Source organism: Aotus nancymaae, unplaced genomic scaffold, assembly GCF_030222135.1.
Source record: "Aotus nancymaae isolate 86718 unplaced genomic scaffold, 86718_ANA_hifiasm-v0.15.2.pri h1tg000036l, whole genome shotgun sequence".
Taxonomy (NCBI): Eukaryota; Metazoa; Chordata; class Mammalia; order Primates; family Aotidae; genus Aotus; species Aotus nancymaae.
The window spans coordinates 49,044,059-49,064,274 of NW_026988450.1; the positions used below are offsets into that span (position 1 = coordinate 49,044,059).

Genomic DNA, 20,216 nt, shown 5'->3' on the forward strand with positions numbered 1-20,216 from the left:
CACAGCATGGGGACCCGGGACCAGGCCCACTAAATCACTTTTTCCTCATGGACCTCCAGGCCTGTGATGGGAGCGGCTGCTGTAAAGGTCTCTGACGTGGCCTGAAAACATTTTTCCCATGGTCTTGGGGATTAACATTAGGCTTCTTGCTACTTATATAAATTTCTGCAGCCAGCTTGAATTTCTCCCCAGAAAATGGGTTTTTCTTTTCTATCGCATAGTCAGGCTGCAAATTTTCCAAACTTTTATGCTCCGTTTCCTTTATAAAACTGGATGCCTTTAACAGCACCCAAGTCACGTCTTGAATGCTTTGCTACTTAGGAATTTCTTCTGCCAGATACCCTAAATCATGTTTCTTAAGTTTAAAGTTCCACAAATCTCTAGGGCAGGGGCAAAATGCCACCAGTCTCTTTGCTAAAACATAACAAGAGTCACCTTTACTCAAGTTCTCAGTAAGTTCCTCATCTCCATCTGAGACCACCTCAGCCTGGACTTTATTGTCCATACTGCTATAAGCATTTGGGCAAAGCCATTCAACAACTCTCTAAGAAGCTCCAAAATTTCCCACATTTTTCTGTCTTCTTCTGAGCCCTCCAAACTGTCCCAACCTCTGCCTGTTACCCAGTTCCAAAGCTGCTTCCACATTTTTAAGTATCTTTTCAGCAACGTCCCACTCTACCAGTAGCAATTTACTATATTAGTCCATTTTTGTGCTGCTGATAAAGACATACCTGAGACTGGGGAGAAAAAGGTTTAACTGGACTGAAAGTTCCACATGGCTGGGAGGTCTCAGAATCATGGCAGGAGGCAAAAGGCACTTCTTACATGGTGGTGGAAGAGAAAATGAGGAATGAAGAAGCAAAAGCGGAAACCCCTGTTAAACCCATCAGATCTCCTGAGACTTATTCACTATCCCGAGAATAGCACAAGAAAGATTCACCCCCATGATTCAACTACCTCCTCCTGGGTCCCTCCCACAACACGTGGGAATTCTGTGAGATACAATTTGAGATTTGGAGGGGGGGACACTATCAAACTATATCAGCTGGGTAGCCACAAAATGACAAAAGTGATAACACCAAGAGATCAGCAGTACTGCAATATATAAAAGACAATAAGAAAGTGCCTCATGATGGAGTAGAAATAGGATCCCAGATTCCTTTATTCCAGATTCCTTCATTGTACTACTGACATTTTTCACATGTAAAGTGGTAAAAGAAATGGTTCTATTTCCTTTTGAATTATTCTGTAATAAAATAACAAAAATGCATAAGATATTGGGAAATGTGAGTATTTAAAATGACACATTAAATTGAATAGAAAACATTGCATTTCATTTTTTAAAAATATATCAAGGAACTGGATCTGTGATTTTCAAGATCTAGAAAGTCACTGCAGGAATGCCATTTAGGCCAGGCAGAAATCAAGAGTATAAAATAGCAATACTGTTCATATGACAGATGAAGATATTGTTTGATCTGAGCCACGGAAAGAGAGGGTTTAGGCCAGGCACAGTGGCTCACATCTGTAATCCCAACACTTTGGGAGGCCAAGGTGGGCAGATCACATGAGTCCTAACTCATGACCAGACTGGCCAACATGATAAAACCCCATCTCTACTAAAAAATACAAAAATTAGCTGGGTATGGTGGCAGGCGCCTGTAATCCCAGCTACTCAGGAGGCTGAGGCACGAGAACTGCTTTAACCCAGGAGGTAGAGGTTGCAGCAAGCTGAGATTGTGCCACTGCACTCCAGCCTGGGTGACAGAGCAAGGCTCTGTCTCAAAAAAAAAAAAAAAAAGAAGAAAGAAAAAAAGGGTTTACAATAAGTTAATCAAAGAATCAAATTCATAAATTAAGAGAATCAAAACTGAAATAAATTTCCTAAAAACAAACTTCTCTTATAGAGAAAAAAGTTAAGCCTAAGTGAAGAACATTAACTAGTAAATTGATCCTGATGTGAAAGATGTCTCAGGAAATTTATGAGTAAATATAATTTACATAAATATAATTTAGCCTCCTTTTAGAAAGGATATAGATGAAAATTTAATATTTAGCAGCTAATCAAAATTTTATAGCAAGGTAAGTAACAAGTTAAAATTTCAGACAGATTTCCCTCACATATGTCTATATCTAACTCGTATTTTAAATTGCTTTGTTAAAATAACATATAAGAGCTACATTTAAATCTATGCACAGATTGTGAACACAGATATGTATACACATCAGTTACCCATACACAAACAAAAAAATTATGAAACTATCTTCAAATTTTGCCCTTGTATTAGTAATATGTTCAACAGTAGAACTCATCTCTTTCTTAGCCCAGCGCAGTGGCTCACGACTGTAATCCCAGCATTTTGGGAGGCTGAGGCAAGTGGATCACTTGAGGTCAGGAGTTCAAGACCAGCCTGGTCAACATGGTGAAATCCTGTCTCTACTACAAAAAAAACAGAAAAATTAGATGGGCATGGTGGGGCGCACGTGTAATCCCAGCTACTCTGGAGGCTAAGGCAGGAGAATCGATTGAACCTGGGAGGTAGACTTTGCAGTGAGCCAAGATCCTGTGAGATCATGTGACTGCACTCCAGCCTGAGGAGACAGAGACCGTGCTTCAAAACAAACAAACAACAAACAAACAAACAAACAAACGTATCTCTTTTTTGCTGCTGTTCTATAAATGCAACATGTAAACACAAATCATTTTTAGAAAAAGGTACTTTAGTAAATCTTCACACTTAAATCTGTCTTTTCCAACCAGCTCAAATTTGTCAGAATATTAATATCCAGATTAGATTAAATAAATGAAATCTGTGCCTATAGTTCTAGAATTTTTTAAATGTACTTATTTAAAATGTGTTACTTATAAGCATATATTAACTAAGACTCCCATTATGAATAACCACATACTTCCAACAATTTCCTCTTTGTATCTTCCTAGTTATTAACATTCAGTAAATTTTACTTAACCAGAGATTGAAATTACAGAATAAATTTAATAGAACTTCTGAAAATATTTTATTTATATTCCATTTCAGCCAATTACTCATTTTCCAAATCTATAAGGCCATCTGTCTCGAGTTCAAAATCTTTAAAATTATTTGAAAAACTATTTTTTAAAAAATGATTGAAAAGCATTTCAACACAGAGTAATGAAATGCACAAATTTTAAATGTTACATACAACAATAAAATACATACATATAACAACAATGAAAATCTTTATTTAAAACATCAAGTTATTAAAATGGGTAAAATGACATAGTAAAATAAATTTTTTTCAAAACTCACTTTAAAGAAAACATACAATGACATGGATTATAATATATACAAAATAGGAAATAAATCATCACCTGTCATTAATGGGAAGATCTGCATGTATTCAAAATATTCATAATTTAAGTCAGATATATAGAACACTGTGAGTGCTTCTACATTTAGTCTCTTTAGAGGCGTTTTAAATTCCGCTTACTCTGGGCACTTCCTGGGACAGCATCTTTTCTATTTCTTGGCTTTGCTGCTCCTCTACTACATTCTTCAGACCCATGATAAGCACACAAACATAACACACAAAAGTCAAAACCACAGGCTGTGCGGCTACACAGTCCCCTTTTCTTATATGGCTGGTACTTAGCAGGGGATTGGCACCTTGGGCAAGGTTTTAATGCTTCATCAATAAAAAGTGTTTTGGCAACCTGCAGTGAAAGCACACACACTAAATCTTCTGGTGTCATACAGAGGAGCACTTTATTTCAAACTCTGTAAATATTTATTTCTAATAACTTATAATAAATACTCACCTTAACATATTCTTCCTGTTTACTACTTAAGTGAGTAACAGAAGAGCTTGCTAGAGGTGTCAAAACTTCTCCCCAGGGAGATAATGTTGGCCCTTGCTCTCTCTGAGAACCAGGTATCCTAGCCTGTGCCTGCACAGATCTTAAAGCTGAGCGATTTAAAAGCTGGAGCCGAGTGGCAGCATCCTCAACATTTAATACAGCCCCCTGTAGTAAAGGACAAGAGGCATCAATACTGCAATACCAAAACAGTTCCAGGATAGCTTTCTGATGTACACGGATTTATATGCTTTGAAGAAGTTTTTTACCATCAGAATTCTCTCCCTAGACCATTCCTTTTTAGGAAAAAAAAAAAAAAAAAAAAAAAAAAGACCTTTTCTCACCTAACATACGAACGTTAAATAAACATAAAAAGAAAAACATTAAAATTAAATTCTACATCTAAGTTTCTATGACTGGTTATTTTTCCATTTATTTTAAACTTGGTTCAGCAAACCTTTCCTGTAAAGGACCAGATAATATAATGTATAGTCTAGACATTGTGGGCCATGTAGTTGCAGCTACTCAACTCTGTGGTTGTAGAAAAAGCAGCTGTAGACAAGAAGCGAACAAAAGAGTGGAGAAAACCATCACACAGTTTTCTTTTAAAATTGTTTTTGTTTTGGTAAATAATACATTAGAATAGTTCAAGTAGAAAGCAACCAGTCCATGTTGGAATAGGACAGCAAGGGGCCCCAGGAAGGATGTCTCTGAGGAAAAGAAGGAACAGGTAGAATACCTGATTTGTTTGGACTTACACAGAGGAGACTTTCAGTTCTGGTGGATAATGGGAGATGAATCAGGGATCTGTATAGAGAAACACTAAGCAAAAATAAATAAATAAAAGAGAGAAAAAAACTAGGCAATTATTAACTGGAGGGAAAAAGTTATACTAGAAAGAAAGTGTAATCATAGTGTACAACATATGACAGCTGTGAAAAAGTAACAATAATCTCAATACAATCCTTATAATGTCAGCACCTAATTCTGATTCATTCCCAAATGGTGGTGTAATTATAGTCATAATATAGGAGAAGAGAAAAGGAATTCATAGGAAGAGGGGTTATGTAGGTAGTGGTAGTAGTAGTGAGAGGTTAGAGAACCTAGTCCTTCTATAAAAAATAGTAAAGAAATGGCAGTGAAATAAAATTTTTAGAAATATGGAGGTAAACACTAAAAGAAAGTGTTGAAAATGATTGTCCTGATGCAACAAGAATCAAGTATATGAAGGCATAATAGTATGTTTTGTTATGATAGCCTAATTTGACTTTTTAAACCATGTATTACTTTGAAAAAGATTTTAAAAAGCAAGTCAAATAAGCAAAAGAACATAAGAAAGGAGGGAAAGTACAGTTCTTTAAGAAGTCAAGTTTTTTAAAAAGTGATTGCTAGAATATGAAGATACAAACTTTTGGTTTTTTTGAGACAAACTTTAACTCTCTCATCCAGGCTGGAGTGCAGTAGCATGATCTCAGCTCACTGCAACCTCCACCTCCCAGGCTCAAGCAATCCTCCCGCCTCAGTCTCCCAAGTAGCTGGGATTACAAGCCTGCACCATCACGCCCAGCTAATTTTTGTATTTTTAGTAGACTCGGGGTTTCATCATGTTGGTCAGGCTAGTCTTGAACTCCTGACCTCAAGTGATCCACCAACCTCGGCTTCCCAAAGTGCTGGGATTGCAGGCATAAGCCACTGTGCCTGGCCAAATATGAGAATAGAATATTTCTTTTTGGTTGTTGATTTTGAGAATAGAATATTTCATTCTCTGGAGTTACCTGGAGGGTTGTCAGTACAATCATATGCTTCTTCCTTAGAGGAGTTAAGAAGTATATGAAGTCAAATGTTAAAATATTAATCAGTGCATGCTTTAACAACTGTTTTTTAAGTTCTGTCCCTAGCATGTAGGGCGGCATTCGAAAAAGAGATGTTAAGAAGGCAATTAATATCTTCCCTTTTATAAACTTCCAGAGCGAGCAGCTGCAGCAGTAAGTAGCCAAGAGCTCTGAATGGGTGAAAATATAAAATAAAAGAGAAAGTCAAAGTTTTAGTTAATAGCAGTCCCTAATAGTTCACTGTAATGAGAAACCTGCCAATCTGTATCTAGATGTTCCTATTTGTTTATGCCGTGCTTCATTCCAATTATTATATTTAGTCAAATTAGAAATTTATATTATGTTATTACATATTTTTCACTAGAACAAGAATGAATTAGTGAACTCTCAGATTCTTTTTTGGTCTAAAGTTAAATTTATAATCAAACATGGGTGCTAGAGTCATCAGATGCCTATTATACAAAATAGCATGCCTGAGAAGAATCCATCAGCTTCTGTAAGACTTTTCTTGTAAATTTAAAGCTAGAATTCAAATCCTCAAGGAAGTGCAAATTTATGATGCTTCATAGGTGATCTGCTATGCTCACTCACCTCCAGGCTTGTACATATGCTATTTCCTCTGCTAAAACCCTCTTCTCTGTCTTCACCTGGCTAACTGCTAACTCATCATTCAGGTCTCAGTTGAGATGCACTTCTCTTGATTCCCAAGTATCAGTCAAAAACGCCTTTAAATAACTCTGGGCTTCCCCTAACACACCAGGATTGTAGTCACCTATTTACCTATATCACCCCCAAGGTGTGTACTCCAAAAGAGCAGGAACCATGTCAGAAATGTTCACCATTGTAATGTGAGCACTGGCACAGTTACTAGCATGTAATGTCCACTCAAAAGACTGGATTAAGAATGCTATAAAGGTGTCTTATTCTAATTAGGATTCAGCATATCACTGGTATTCAAATGCTGCAAAGAGCACATATAATTAAGCAGCAACAAATTCCAGTAAGATGTTCTTGATGCTATATAGTTTATTCCACTTATAGACTGGGTGAAAATGGAGTTTGGGAAAACTAAAGAATTTATGAGTGAATGTTTGTTAAATGGAAAAGGTTAAAACAGCAAGAAAACCAAATTAGGTTGTCTAGCAACATGAGATTATTATTTATTTATACAAATCCATTTTACAGAATTATTACATACATTACCTCAGAATCTGTTTTCAGTTGCGTGATATAAAATTTCCTCCTCCGATTTGCATTTTTATCTTGAACAACAATTTCACGCCAATTTCTGCTTACTTTCCAAACACTGTAACAAAAAGATCCATCCTTATATTGTTTATGTTCTATAGGATTAACAGTTTGTTGTGTATGCTAACTAATGAGAAAAATTTATTTTAAAGATTTGGGGCAGTAAATTTAAACCTAAAAATTACATAAAAATATTACTTGGCCAACATAGTTATTTCACATAGATTCATCATATAAAAGAAGTCCTATTAAAATATAAGGCATATGCCATCATTACATAGATAGATTACTCTTTTATAAATGGTCATATAAAGCCAATATGAGTTCACTGGGAGACTAAGAGGATTTAACTTCAAATGTGACATTAAAAATTTGGAGCAAGAGATGTAGGAAATGATTGTCATCTATAACACAAGATGAAAATGATTGTCTTGATGTCGAGAGGTTTTATTAATTTCTCCTATTCCTGTGTTTAACAAATCTCTGTCATTTTGATTATATAAACACAAGCACGATTAATCCTTCATTGGCATTACTAAGTGCCAACTATAAATACTATTATGGGTTGCACCACAGAGTTCCTGTTTTATTAACCAAAGTTTATGAGAATGAAGCAGCTAAAGAAAAAACACAATTTTTGTCCAGTGATTGCTGGTTTATCAATAACTGACAACATTATTATTAAAAAGTAATACCTTGACTGTTAATCTGGTCTTTTTTTGTTATTCTAACAAATCAAAGGGAATAAGGTCAGGAAAAGATTGAAATAAAGAAGTCACTTCTTACGGAGGGTCCCAGTTGTCAACACTATTCTTCCAGCTACTATGGCCACTTCAATTGCCATTGACTCTCTCTAAGCTGATAAATATGCCCTATATCACAGAGAAGGAAAGGAACAGGCAGAAAGCCACACAATAATGGGGAAGAGGGCTGGGCGTGGTGGCTCACGCCTGTAATCCCAGCACTTTGGGAGGCTGAGGCAGGTACATCATGAGGTCAGGAGATTGAGACCATCCTGGCCAACGTGGTGAAACCCTGTCTCTACTAAAATACAAAAAATTAGCCGGGCATGGTGGTACGCGCCTGTAGACACAGCTACTCAGGAGACTGAGGCAGGGGAATCACTTGAACACGGGAGGCGGATGTTGCAGTGAGCTGAGATTGTGCCATTGCACTTCAGCCTGGCGACAAAGTGAGACTCCATCTCAAACTAATAATAATAATAATAATAATGGGAAATAAATGACTACATAATTGGGTATTTGCCACAGATATTGCAACTGATCAACTCTAATGTTACCAGGAACAGTACTGCCAACATAGTTACATACTTTGCAGTACAAATACTATACGTTTGGAAAGATGGGAAGGAGAGATAATTGTTGAAATATGACTGAAAATCAACTGCTTACATAAGCAAGCACCCAAAAGTATCAGCCAATTTTAATTTTAACTGGTCTAAATACTCCAGCATATAAAAATAACATTCCTGGCTGGTCACAGTGGCTCACACCTGTGACCCCAGCACTTTGGGAGGCCAAAGCAGGAGGATTGCTAGAGCCCAGGAGTTTGAGACCAGCATAGACAATGTAGTAAGACCCCATTCATACTATTTTTAAAATCCTATATCTCAACCATCTCCTTAATTTTTTTAAACAGTTTATCATTTGAACATTTTTAAAAGGCACACAATATGGGTGCGCTAATCTGTTTATTATCCTATTTAAGTTACACCAAAGACATTCTTGATCAAGTCTATTCCACAAAGTCTTAAACCTTATCTTTCCACAAATAAGAGTTTGTGGAAAAATACTGGATTAGAAATCAGAGAGCTCATTGTAGACCTAGATCTATTCCTTTCTGCTTGAGTAGCTGTCAGCAGGTCACTTCTCTGGGGTTCGTTTCCTCATCTGCAAAATATGTGATTGAACTAGATACCTCAGAAGACTTCCAGCTATGAAGTCCTACAGTTCTCTACAACAGCCTATAATTAATGTATGGAAGAAAGACAAAGAAAGGTTTTGATAGAAGTAGTGGCCATAAAAACAACAAGGACAGGACAGGCAGTGGCTCATGCCTATAATCCCAGCACTCTGGGAGTCCAAGGTGGGAGAATCACTTGAGCCCAGGAGTTCCAGACCAGCCTGTGCAACATAGTGAGACCCCATCTCTACAAAAACTAAAAAACCAAAAGCCAAGGACCTTATAAAAAAACTCTTGACATACACCTATCACGAAAGAAGCTCACTAACTTCCTGCATGTTCCTCCATAACCATCACCTTATAGATGATGGTTCCACATGACGACTTCTCTCCTTCATTGTCATGGCATCCCATGGGTCTTGTCTTCTGATAGTCTTGCAACTCCCCCAAATTGGCATGAACAGAGTCTCCTTTAGTCTTTGTAACCCTAGTTCCCACTCTCAATACTCTGAAACGTGTTTATTATGTAGCAGCATTCACTCTACTGCAACATCTGTGAACACAAATTCTTCAGTTTCTAATCTCTTGAAATTCCCCAAAGTCATTAACTTTCACTGCTGTGTTAACAATAAAAATTTAAATAATCCATACTCCCCTGGTCTCTGGAAAGATCAAACCCTAAAATGAAAGCTAACTATTGTTTTTAAATTCTAGAACTTAAATAATTAAGTGGTATTCTTTGTATATTGTCATTTCTCAGTCACCACAATGCATTACATTATTTCTGATCAAGTGTCATAACTTTAATACTACTTGCAATCTGACAATAGGATCTGAACTATTAAATAAATCATTAAACAACTTCCATGGAATAGAGCTTGCATTCTTGAAAATTCGAAGTTCAACTCTAAGCAATTCTCTTTCCAAATGACAGTGATAAGAACTTTATCCAAAAAAAAGACTATATTATTGCTACTTAAGCTTTTAAACAGAAGGAACTGTATTAGCAAGCTCTGCTGAGAAGTTCGCTTAAACTACCTTTGACATGACAATAAAATGTAGAGTTAATAAAACCAAAAAAACAAAATAAAGGATAACCACTCAAGTCACAGAAAAACTTTCCAATTTAAAAAAAAAATTGCATTTCATAAACAACTCTTACTTCTTACCTGCATAGGCTCTCTGCAGTCAAGGAATCTAAAACCATAGCAAGAATATGCTTTAAATTTCTATATTTCAATTCTGTTAAGATGTCCAGTTTTTCTATACCCATCTTCTTGCCAATCAGTCCTGCAAGTATACACTGTAGTACAGCTATTTTCTCCCCATCCCCTTCCTCTAAGAATTCATGTCCACTATTTTGCTGGCATCTTTTCCTTTTGCTTTTCATGAAGAGCTCATGCACCAATTGCAAGGCTGGGGTCTTTGATAAATTCTTTAGGCTAAAGGTTGAATCCCCACTCTCATCACTGTTCAGCTGAGCCTCTGAGATAGCAGAAGCAGCTGTTGCTCTTTTTTCAGAGTCAGGGTGGACAATCTGCTTTTCCTCTTCTGTCTCTGACTGTGAGCCTTGCTCCCGAAGGGTGGACAGTCTTCTCGACCTTCTAAGATGTCTTGTCTTTCTTATGGTGTCCCCCACTTTGGGAGTCCCCTTATGTTTCTGGAATAGTTCTTGAAAAGAACCCTCCTGGTCAGAGAGGGAATCTTCTGATTTTTCCAAGCTAAGTGAGTTAAAACCACTGTCTTCAGGCGTTGAAATATTGCCCTTCACTTCAGTTGAAGGAGAAAGTATTTGAATTGCATTAAATCTAATGTTTGACACAAGATTACTTATTGGAGTCACAAATATGTCCTCATCTGTTCCACAAGTTGTTCCACTAACAGAGGAGCCCAAGGGCTCTGGACATGTATTCTCATCATTAATGCATAAACTGCTATCACTAAAGTCATGTGTGATAGAGTCTTTAAAATTATTGCCTTGAATTGGAGATATACATTCAACTTCAAATAGTTTACAATCATCTTTGGAATCATCAATTGTGGAAGTCTTTTGCTGAGAAAAATTAAGCCTCAATTTTTGATTGCTTGAAGTCACTTCTTCTGTTTTTAAAGTGCTAGTAACTAAAGGGCTAAAATTATTTGGCCTGGACAAACCTAAAGCACTGCTTGGAATATTTTTTTCTAAGTTGAGAACTTGGCTTATACTACTTTCTAGAGAACTATTTTGTGATTCAAAGTCCCCCTTTAGAAGAGAGAAAGATAGATTCAACCTTCTGCGAGGTAAACATTTTTTATCAGTGATTTTAGGTGTTTCCCAAAGTTCTGGGGTTTTATCCTTTTCCTTTCTAAGCAAGATAAATTTATTTTTTTGAGTGGGAGACTCTAAAGGATGTGTTAAGTCCAGGCTTGAAGTTTCAGGGTGCTCATGGAGTAATGCTGGGCCTTTTTCTTTTTTTCCAAGATAGTCTTTGCCTGTATTATCAAAGCTACAAGATTTTAACTCACTGTAGCCACTATCTTGAAGTGAAGATGTGGAACAACAATCTCTGAAGGTAGAGAACTTGGAGTTGACAATTGGAGGACAGTCCACCCCATTTCCTGCTTCAGTGCTAGCTTGACCTGAGTGCCTTTGTGACATCTTCAAAATCTCTGTTTCTGCAAAGTGACAACAAAGTTATTCTGCCTTTGAAATGAGTATCCAGGCAGCTTACACCAAAATACATTATTTGTTATGAGTACAGATGATAATGGAAACTTATATGGCAATTTTTGAAAAGTTACTTTAAAAATTCAATTCTACTCCATAAAAAAACTGATGTGTATCCTACTTAAAACAAGTTCTTGACATCATAAAACCAAAATGTTCAGGTTATAAATATTCAAAGATCATTTGATTAACCATAGTCTAAGCACTATGCACACATATTTTATTGAACTACCCCTAAAGAGAAAAAACTTAGAAGCATTATTTTTAGATTATTTTATTACCTTATGATTTTCACAGAACTAAACAATTTTCGTTTTAATATTCCAGCTTATTTGTGTCAGCCTATATTAGTCTACTCAAAAAACACTATACGCTACTTTTTTTTTTTTTTTTTTTTGATACGGAGTTTCGCTCGTTACCCAGGCTGGAGTGCAATGGCGCAATCTCGGCTCACTGCAACCTCCGCCTCCTGGGTTCAGGCAATTCTCCTGCCTCAGCCTCCTGAGTAGCTGGGATTACAGGCACGCGCCACCATGCCCAGCTAATTTTTTGTATTTTTAGTAGAGACGGGGTTTCACCATGTTGACCAGGATGGTCCCGATCTCTTCACCTCATGATCCACCCGCCTCGGCCTCCCAAAGTGCTGGGATTACAGGCGTGAGTCACCGCGCCCGGCCCCCACTATATGCTACTTTTAAAAAATCTTTGGGAAATGTGTCAAATAATGAGTGCTGCCACTAGCTCTATCTGCAATCAAGCTGAACAACTCCAGAGTAATGATGTTCAAACATGTAACATAGACCAGTTGTTGTAGAAACCTAGTCCCCATAACCATTCACGAGGTCTGAATTTCCAGACTTAAGCCTTGACAAAGACTCTGGCTCGTCAATGAACTACTAACACATTCTCTGTGAGCTAAACAAAATGAACCACTACACCACAGGTAGGGCTACTTCAAACCTGGCATGTTGTACTCATTCGAATCTCATTTTCTAAATATTTTGCGATGCAAGGTCATCCAGCCTTGACTTCATAGTTTATAGATGATTATTTATGGGAAAACCACCATTTAAAATATTCTTGAAGTTGCAAATAAAGAATGCAACTCAATTACTTAAAAAGTTATTCAGTAGTTACATGAGGAAGAAATAACAGTAAGAAATATTGCACTCCTTAACCTTTTCAACAATATAATCACATTCCTTCTTTTTAGAAACTTAAATCTTAAAGCTAAGAAATTTATTTTGAAAAAAATAGTGTTAAAAAATTATTATAGTTTTTGATATTTTTCCTGATGATTCAAAGGACACTAAGAAGACTGTCTTTGCTTAAAAGTCTTCTCCAAGGTAAATGCACAATTTTTCTACATTAGAAGATTCTGGGAAGGTCTATTTAGTTGACTGTAATGCGACAGTAATTTATTAATGAAATTTTATCAAATATATGAGTGAATGATCTTTGTTACAAAAGCAAACTGCTACTCTAAACACAAAATTATTTCTTTATAGTATGATGATCATTAGAAGATTATTTTTACTAAACAAAGTTTAAGTATTTTTAACCTTTTATATCTATACTTTTTTTTTTTTTTTTTTATGGAGTCTCGCTTTTTCGCCCAGGTTGGAGTGCAGTGGTGTGATCTTGGCTCACTGCAACCTCCACCTTCCGGATTCAAGCAATTCTCCTGCCTCAGCCTCCCGAGTAGCTGAAACTACAGGCATGTGCTACCATGCCTGGCTAATTCTTTGTAGTTTTAGTAGAGACGGAGTTTCAACATGTTAGCCAGGATGGTCTTGATTTCCAGACCTCGTGATCCACCCATCTCAGCCTCCCAAAGTGCTGGGATTACAGGCGTGAGCCACCATGCCCGGCCTATACTTGTTTTTTAAAAATGTCATATATGTCCCCTTCTGATCTATATCCTCTCAGATCACTGTTAACTTCTGCACATGGTCACAAGCCAAGAAGATATATCAAACTGATTTTTATAATTTTGTTATATTTTAAATAATTTTGTTTTACAAATATTAAATTAATACAATAGAATGTATATTCAAATTACACCTCCACCCATGAACTGGTTTCTCCCTCTCTGAAAGTAATTCTGTTAAATAACACTTTTTACTCAATTTGGTAAAATTAGGTCACAGATCTTTTATTTTTCTATTTTTATTATTATTATTATTTTTTTGAGATGGAGTCTCACTCCTGTTGCCCAGGCTGGAGTGCAGTGGCACGATCTCCGCTCACTGCAGCCTCTGCCTCCCAGGTTCAAGTGATTCTCCAGGTTCAAGTGATTCTCTTGCCTCGGCCTCCCCAGTAGCTGGGATTACAGGCGTCCACCACCACGCCCGGCTAATTTTTGTATTTTTAGTAGAGTCGGGGATTCGCCATGTTGGCCAGGCTGGTCTCGAACTCCTGACTTCAGGTGATCCACCCACCTTGGTCTCCCAAAGTGCTGGGATTACAGGCGTGAGCCATCGTTATGACAACTGTACATCTACTTCACCACTAGGTGTCTCACAATGCTAGAATTTAGGAAACTAAGAGGCAAATTGTTAAAAACAAAGTGGGGAATGCAGATATTACCTCTTTCCCCTAAAACGTTATCCAAAATCTGGCCAGTGGTTCACGATTGTAATCCCAGCACTTTAGGAGGCCGTGGTGGGAGAAACGTTTGAGTCCAGGAGTTTGAGACCAGCGTGGGCAACATAGTGAGAACTCATCTCTTAAAAAAAAAATAGTTCATTTCTACTTTAGAAGGGAAAGAAAAAAAGAAAAAATTTGTTTGTTAATCTACACACTTGAAGTTGACTCCAGTGTCCTTTCTCCTCTATCATTTTCACCTTTCTACTACCCCAAGACGTTGGTCCCAAATGTGGTTCTTCACAACTTAATTTTAAAATTATTCACGTAAAATCATGGACTGTCTGTTGTATTTTCAGGACTCAACGGTTCACAGATAAATCAATCATGCCTCTTTGATACTTTGACATTCATTTTAAGAACCAGGCTTCTGATAAAAGGCTGGTTTTCCCTTAAGTATGCTTAAAAAAAAAAAAGCACCTATCAAATCAGAGAATTAAATACTTATATTAAACCCAAATATCATTCATTTGTTAAAGTGGAAACTCTTACCATCAGTAAATCTGGATCTCTTGGACGTCAAAGTTACGTAGGCTTCCAAACAAGAAATTCTCTCATTTTTGCCTTTAAAATTCATGCCAAAGTAATGTCACTTAAAGAGAAAAATTTTCGTTCGAACAATTAATTGGAAGGTGCAGCAGCACAATGATTGCTCAAAGTCAAAGGGGACACAGGGTGCATGCCGCAGGGATTATTTCTAACACTTGAGAAGGTCTAAATCATTTTGAATTTCCTTCAGCCCTCCAGAAAATAGTCCTCTTTAATATCCTTGTTTTCTCTAGCTGGACTTGGACCTGAGTAAACTCCCCAAATTCGGGTCCCTGAAAAGGCAATGTGTGCTGCAGCCTGGCACTGACTCCCCCGAGGAGCTACGGCGGGCAGGTGGGTAAAGGTCTCACCAGGGCGTCAAAGATCCGCTCCGCCCAGAAAGCCAGAGGCGGCAGGGGCGGGCGGACGTCGCCTGGAGCGGAGGAGTGAGGGCTGCCGTGCGCCTCCGTAGGCCCAGCACCTGGAAGGCACAGGGGGACGCGAGGCCGGGTCTGCGGCCGGTGCCGGGGCTGCGGCCAGGGCCGCCTGGAGACCCGCTAGCGGGTACTCGTCTGGGGTCTCCCCGCCGCCCGCCTGGAGGCCGCGGAGCCGGGCGGGGCGCCGAGGTGCACAGGTGGGAGAGGAGTCGGGCAGCCGCCGCTGGAGGCGCCGGGGAAGAGCCTCGGTCTAGTCCCCTAGGATGCGGGCTATGGCAACCCCCACGCCAGCTTCGAGTAGGGCCGTCGCCTTACCCTTCTCCTGTTTGAACTGCCCGCCCGGAGTAACCGCTATGCTCAACCCCGCCCCGCCCCGCGCCGCGCCGCGCCGCGCTTGCTTCCGGCTCCGCAGCGCCCCCGCCCGGCCGCCCTCAGGCTTCGCCTACGCGGGAGGAGCACCCTCTCTCTCTGTCACCTCTGCAGCCACCCCGAGGCAAGTCAGAAAGGCTCCTCCTCTACCAATTCCCACTTTGGGAAGCATTACCGTATTTAGAAAGGCTAACATGGCCTACAGTGGGATGCCATTAGAAATCATGTAGGAGAATGTTCTCTTGGAAATGTTTCTCCAAACTGTGAAATGTAAAAAGCAGGTTATTAACCTTTTAGGTTGAAAATATGGATATACACAGGATGAGGTATGAAAGGTATGAATAACTTGGATAAAGTACCTTTGTACAGGAGTATGCTTGCTTTTTAGTTGTGTCTTTCAATCTGAGTTTCCTTCCCGTGTTTCTACAAGGAATATATATAGATTTTGTAATAAGAAAGCTGAGCCAGGTGTGGCAGCTCACCTCTGTAATCCCAGCACTTTGGGAGTCAGAGGAGGGAGGATCACTTGAGCCAAGGAATTCGAGACCAGCCTGGGCAACATAGTGAGACCCCCGTCTCAAAAAAAAGATTATTTAAAAATCTATTAATAAAAACAAGAGCGAAATGTGTTCATTGTTTACAAACATCCCTTTTGGGGCATCATGAACTCCCAAGTACCCTCAATGCCAAATATATTTTTTAAACCCTAATTTTTTCATTCAATAAATATTTACTGGGCACCTACTATATGCCAGGGACATGCCTGCTGCTCTTGGCAGCTTCTTCCTAATCTCCTTTTTCTGGCTTCTTTTCCTTGGCCTACTCTATAAATGAGACATCCTACCTAAGCATTTTTATTAGTTTATCATCCCATGCTTAATTCACATTCAGAACTTCAACCATCGCTCTTAAGCCAGTAACAGGCACTACCACCACTCTTCTCTGACTGGACATTTCTCCATCTGGATGTCCCTAAGTCATCCAAAATCAAACTCATTAACAATTATTATTATTATTTTGAGACAGAGTCTCACTCTGTCACTTGGGCTGGAGTGCAGTGGCATGATCTCAGCTCACTGCAGCCTTCACCTCCCAGGTTCAAATGATTCTCCTGTCTCAGCCTCCTGAGTAGCTAGGATTACAGGCACCCACCACCATGTCTGGCTAATTTTTGTATTTTTAGTAGAGACGGAGTTTTGCCATGTTGGCCAGGCTGGTCTCAAAGTCTGATCTCAAGTGATCCACACGCCTCGGCCTCCCAAAGTGCTGGGATTACAGGCATGAGCTACTGTGCCTGGCCACTAACGATTATTAAGTTCCAACTAGGTGCCAATTACTGGGCTAGGAACTGGGAATACAAAGCTGACAAAGGCACAGTTACTGCTGTTAAGGAGCTCGTTGGCACAGAGCAAGTGCTGTAACGGAGGAGCAGTAGCAACACAGAGGAAAGAGGAACCAGTTTAACCCTACTGCAGAAGAGCGTGCGGTGCTACCTTCCTAAAGGCCACGGCATGAGACACATTTTGCTGTACAAGTGGCAATTTAAAAGGCAGACAACAGGAAATTCCAAACTTAAAATGTGCAAGGGCAGGAAAATTTCAAACTCAAAACAAAATGTGCAAGAGCAGTTGGGCACATAGAGAAACTGCAGATAGTTTGTTACAGGCAGAAACTAAAGAGTTGTTGGAGGAACGGATTAGAGAAAATTCTTGAGAAGTTAAGAAGCTAAGTCTTGGAGAGTTCTGGATGCACGTTAACAGTCTGAAGAGCATTTTAGAAAGTCCACTCTGGTGGCAGAATGGAAGACAGAAGGAAGAGAGGCAAGGGTGGCTTCCAGGAGACCAGTAGGGAGCTACCGCATTTCTCCAGAAGGCAGTTGGGTGGAGCAGAACCAAGACATGACATATTCAGTTGGCAGAATCAACTGCATGGCACAAGGGGTGAGGGAGTAAAGAGTATAGGCTTGGGAGACAATAAAACGCATTTAATGTGAGGCTGTTACATTTGAGGTACCTGTAGGACTGTAAAGAATTAATGAATCACATTCTTCAAGACAGCGCCTTTCTGAAGCCTACGCCACACTCCCTGGTAGAGTGAATAGTACCCTCTTCAAACAAATCTCTATTACGGCCATTTTGCCCTTTCCTGCCCCACATTTGCAATCCTCTTGCAGAATTCTGCTGAATTTTCTCTGTGTAATTTATTACCTTCTAAAATCCCATATTATCTACTCATTTTGTTTGATGTCTGCTCCCCATCTCCACCCCAATGACAGGGCAGGGAATTTTGCCTATGGTTAAATAAAATCCACATAACCACAAAACCATTTAAACATTACCCTTTTCTTTTTTCTCCAGTTAATTTTTCTTGAGATATTTTATTATGACTGAGGAGTAAATGACCATATCATATCTCCTTTATATTGTTCAAGGAAGAATCATTGTCACCTATCCCCACCTAAAAAATGGGCAAAAAGACACCAAATTACATATAGTTTGCCTGAGCTTTACTTACACACTCCAGATTTAAGCTGCTGAGCTGTACTTTCATATTCTTTACTCATCACAGTCTTTTGCCTTTTTGCTTCCTTTTTTTTTTGAGATGGAGTCTCACTTGTCACTCAGCTGGAGTGCAGTGGGGCAATCTCAGCTCACTGCAACCTCCTCCCCCTGGGTTCAAGCGATTCTTGCACCTCAGTGTTCTGAGTAGCTGAGATTACAGGTGCATGCCACCATGCCTGGCTAATTTTTTGTATTTTTAGTAGAGACAAGGTTTCACCATGTTGGCCAGGCTGGTCTCAAACTCCTGAACTCAAGTGATCTGCCTGCCTCAGCCTCCCAAAGTGCTAGGATTACAGACATGAGCCACTGTGCCCACCCTTTGCTTTCCTTTCTTGCATTGGGTGTCATCCCATCATTGACTTCGGAACTCTAAAACATACCTGCCACAAGATCTAATGCTTCTTTTGGGACCATCCCATAAAACATAATGGGAGATTTCCCAAATCACCACGATATTCAAGCTATCTGGATATATTTAAGTGAATATAACCAAGGAAAAAGGAAAGACAGAGATTCAGGGAAAAAACAGCAACTTCCATTTCCATAAGCTTCTTAATAAAGAGTTAAAAGCACTGTTGTCCAGGATGGCAAGACAACTATCCCCATTGAAACACAGCAATGCAGTAATGTCTGTCATGTCAGACAGAAAACGTTAGTTAATGCTATCATTGATAATAAGGTAGCTTACACTGACCATACTCCGTAGTGATCCTAAAACTACCAGTCTCTGTTGATAGGAAAGAGCATGTTGGGTTGGGAACTAACACCAACATAAATTCTTGTTGAAATTCTTGATCTCCTTGCTATGACTTGTCATTACCTTGCCTTTCTGTAGGGTCCCAGGACTCACTTGTATTCTACATATGTTGATCCATTCTGATCGCCATAAATTGTTCTGTGCCAGAATTATCTTGATATTTTAACTGGAGAGTTAGAATACAAGATACCTTGCAAATATGAAAGTTTGACTTTAGGGATCACTCTGTCATCTTAGGATAACAATGGTTCTATCTAATAGTTCTTATAGGGAAGCTTATTGTGCCTCTTGTATTAGATCACCTCCTTGGTTAAAAGGAGAGGTATTTTGTAACAGGGATTATGGTTAAAATATTTATGCTCTGTTAGCCTGTCTACGAAGAAAGAAGCCAGGAACTGCTGTGTTTCCCTGAAAGGTTTTAAATGGCATCTTCCAGAAAGATCAGCTTAAATCTCTCAAGCTGGTCTGTGGAGATGCAACAGAAGGAGTCTGAACTTCTGGAAGTGAAAGATGAAGCTCAAAGCTCTCAAATTTCTGGACGGAGGGCCCGAAAGGAGTATAACCTGCTTAATAAAATATCAAAGACCTAGTGCGCTTTGGGAGAAAGAACGCCTGCTTCTTTCTTTAACTTTAACATACTTATTAACACTTATTTTTGAAATTTTTAAGTAGCTTCATTTTTTTCACCCTACTAAGTAAAATATCTGCTGCGGAAAAAAGGAAACAAATTTAAACGTTCTGAAGCTAACTGATCCATCCTATTGAAATTTTGATCTTTGAAAGAACGCACCTCCACCAAGCAGAACATTTTGTTCTTCGATGGTGGAATACACAGGACGGAGGGAGGTTAAGTAGACGGCGAAAGCTACCAAAATCTCTTAAAGTGGGATTTGTTCATGTAGCTACCGTCACGCTAGCTTTTGCTTTAAAACAAGTAAAAGGACTGGGAGACGGATGTGACAGTAGCCTATGAGAGAAAGGGACAGAAAGCAAAAACAAATCATGAGAAGGATAGGAGGCAACTGCCCCACTGCCCCAGCACAGGCATCAAACAATTTTTAAAAACAATCTGGAAAGCGTTTTTCTACGTGAAAATCGTTGGTGTAGTCGCTTCTTCTATGTTCGTCGAAGTGACAGCTAGCCTAGTACTTCTCGGACGCTGTCATCTCGGGTTTTTTTTGTAACCCTCTACCCTTCTGGAAAAGTGTTACTTTGTACCACTACATTAGTCAAAAACACACGACGCCTTGAACTTGCATAACTTTTAAAATGCACTGCTCTCCTGAAAAATTAAAATAGCTGAGGGCCAAACAGGCACTCATACCCGTAGAGTCTAACAGACGGAAAGCTCTGCTTCACCGCCTTTGCGCAAT

General features: G+C 39.1%; 1 protein-coding gene across 5 annotated transcripts; it reads right to left on the reverse strand.

Moving 5' to 3' along the window:
• Positions 1 to 1,820: 1,820 nt before the first annotated feature.
• On the reverse strand, positions 1,821 to 20,213 carry FBXO43 (F-box protein 43). Of its 5 annotated transcripts, none has more exons than XM_012455828.3 (6): positions 20,168 to 20,213; positions 14,684 to 14,783; positions 10,008 to 11,493; positions 6,871 to 6,973; positions 3,800 to 4,003; positions 1,821 to 3,694 (listed from the first exon to the last, which is right to left on the reverse strand). In XM_012455828.3, exons 2-6 carry the CDS (start codon positions 14,766 to 14,768, stop codon positions 3,446 to 3,448), a joined length of 2,127 nt encoding a protein of 708 aa, XP_012311251.2. In that variant the 5' UTR covers positions 14,769 to 14,783; positions 20,168 to 20,213; the 3' UTR covers positions 1,821 to 3,445. The 5 variants fall into 5 exon arrangements, with proteins under 5 accessions (XP_012311251.2, XP_012311250.2, XP_012311249.2 ...); XM_012455827.3 differs by lacking the exon at positions 20,168 to 20,213 and adding an exon at positions 15,472 to 15,507; XM_012455826.3 differs by lacking the exon at positions 20,168 to 20,213 and having other exon boundaries at positions 14,684 to 15,231.
• Positions 20,214 to 20,216: the final 3 nt, after the last annotated feature.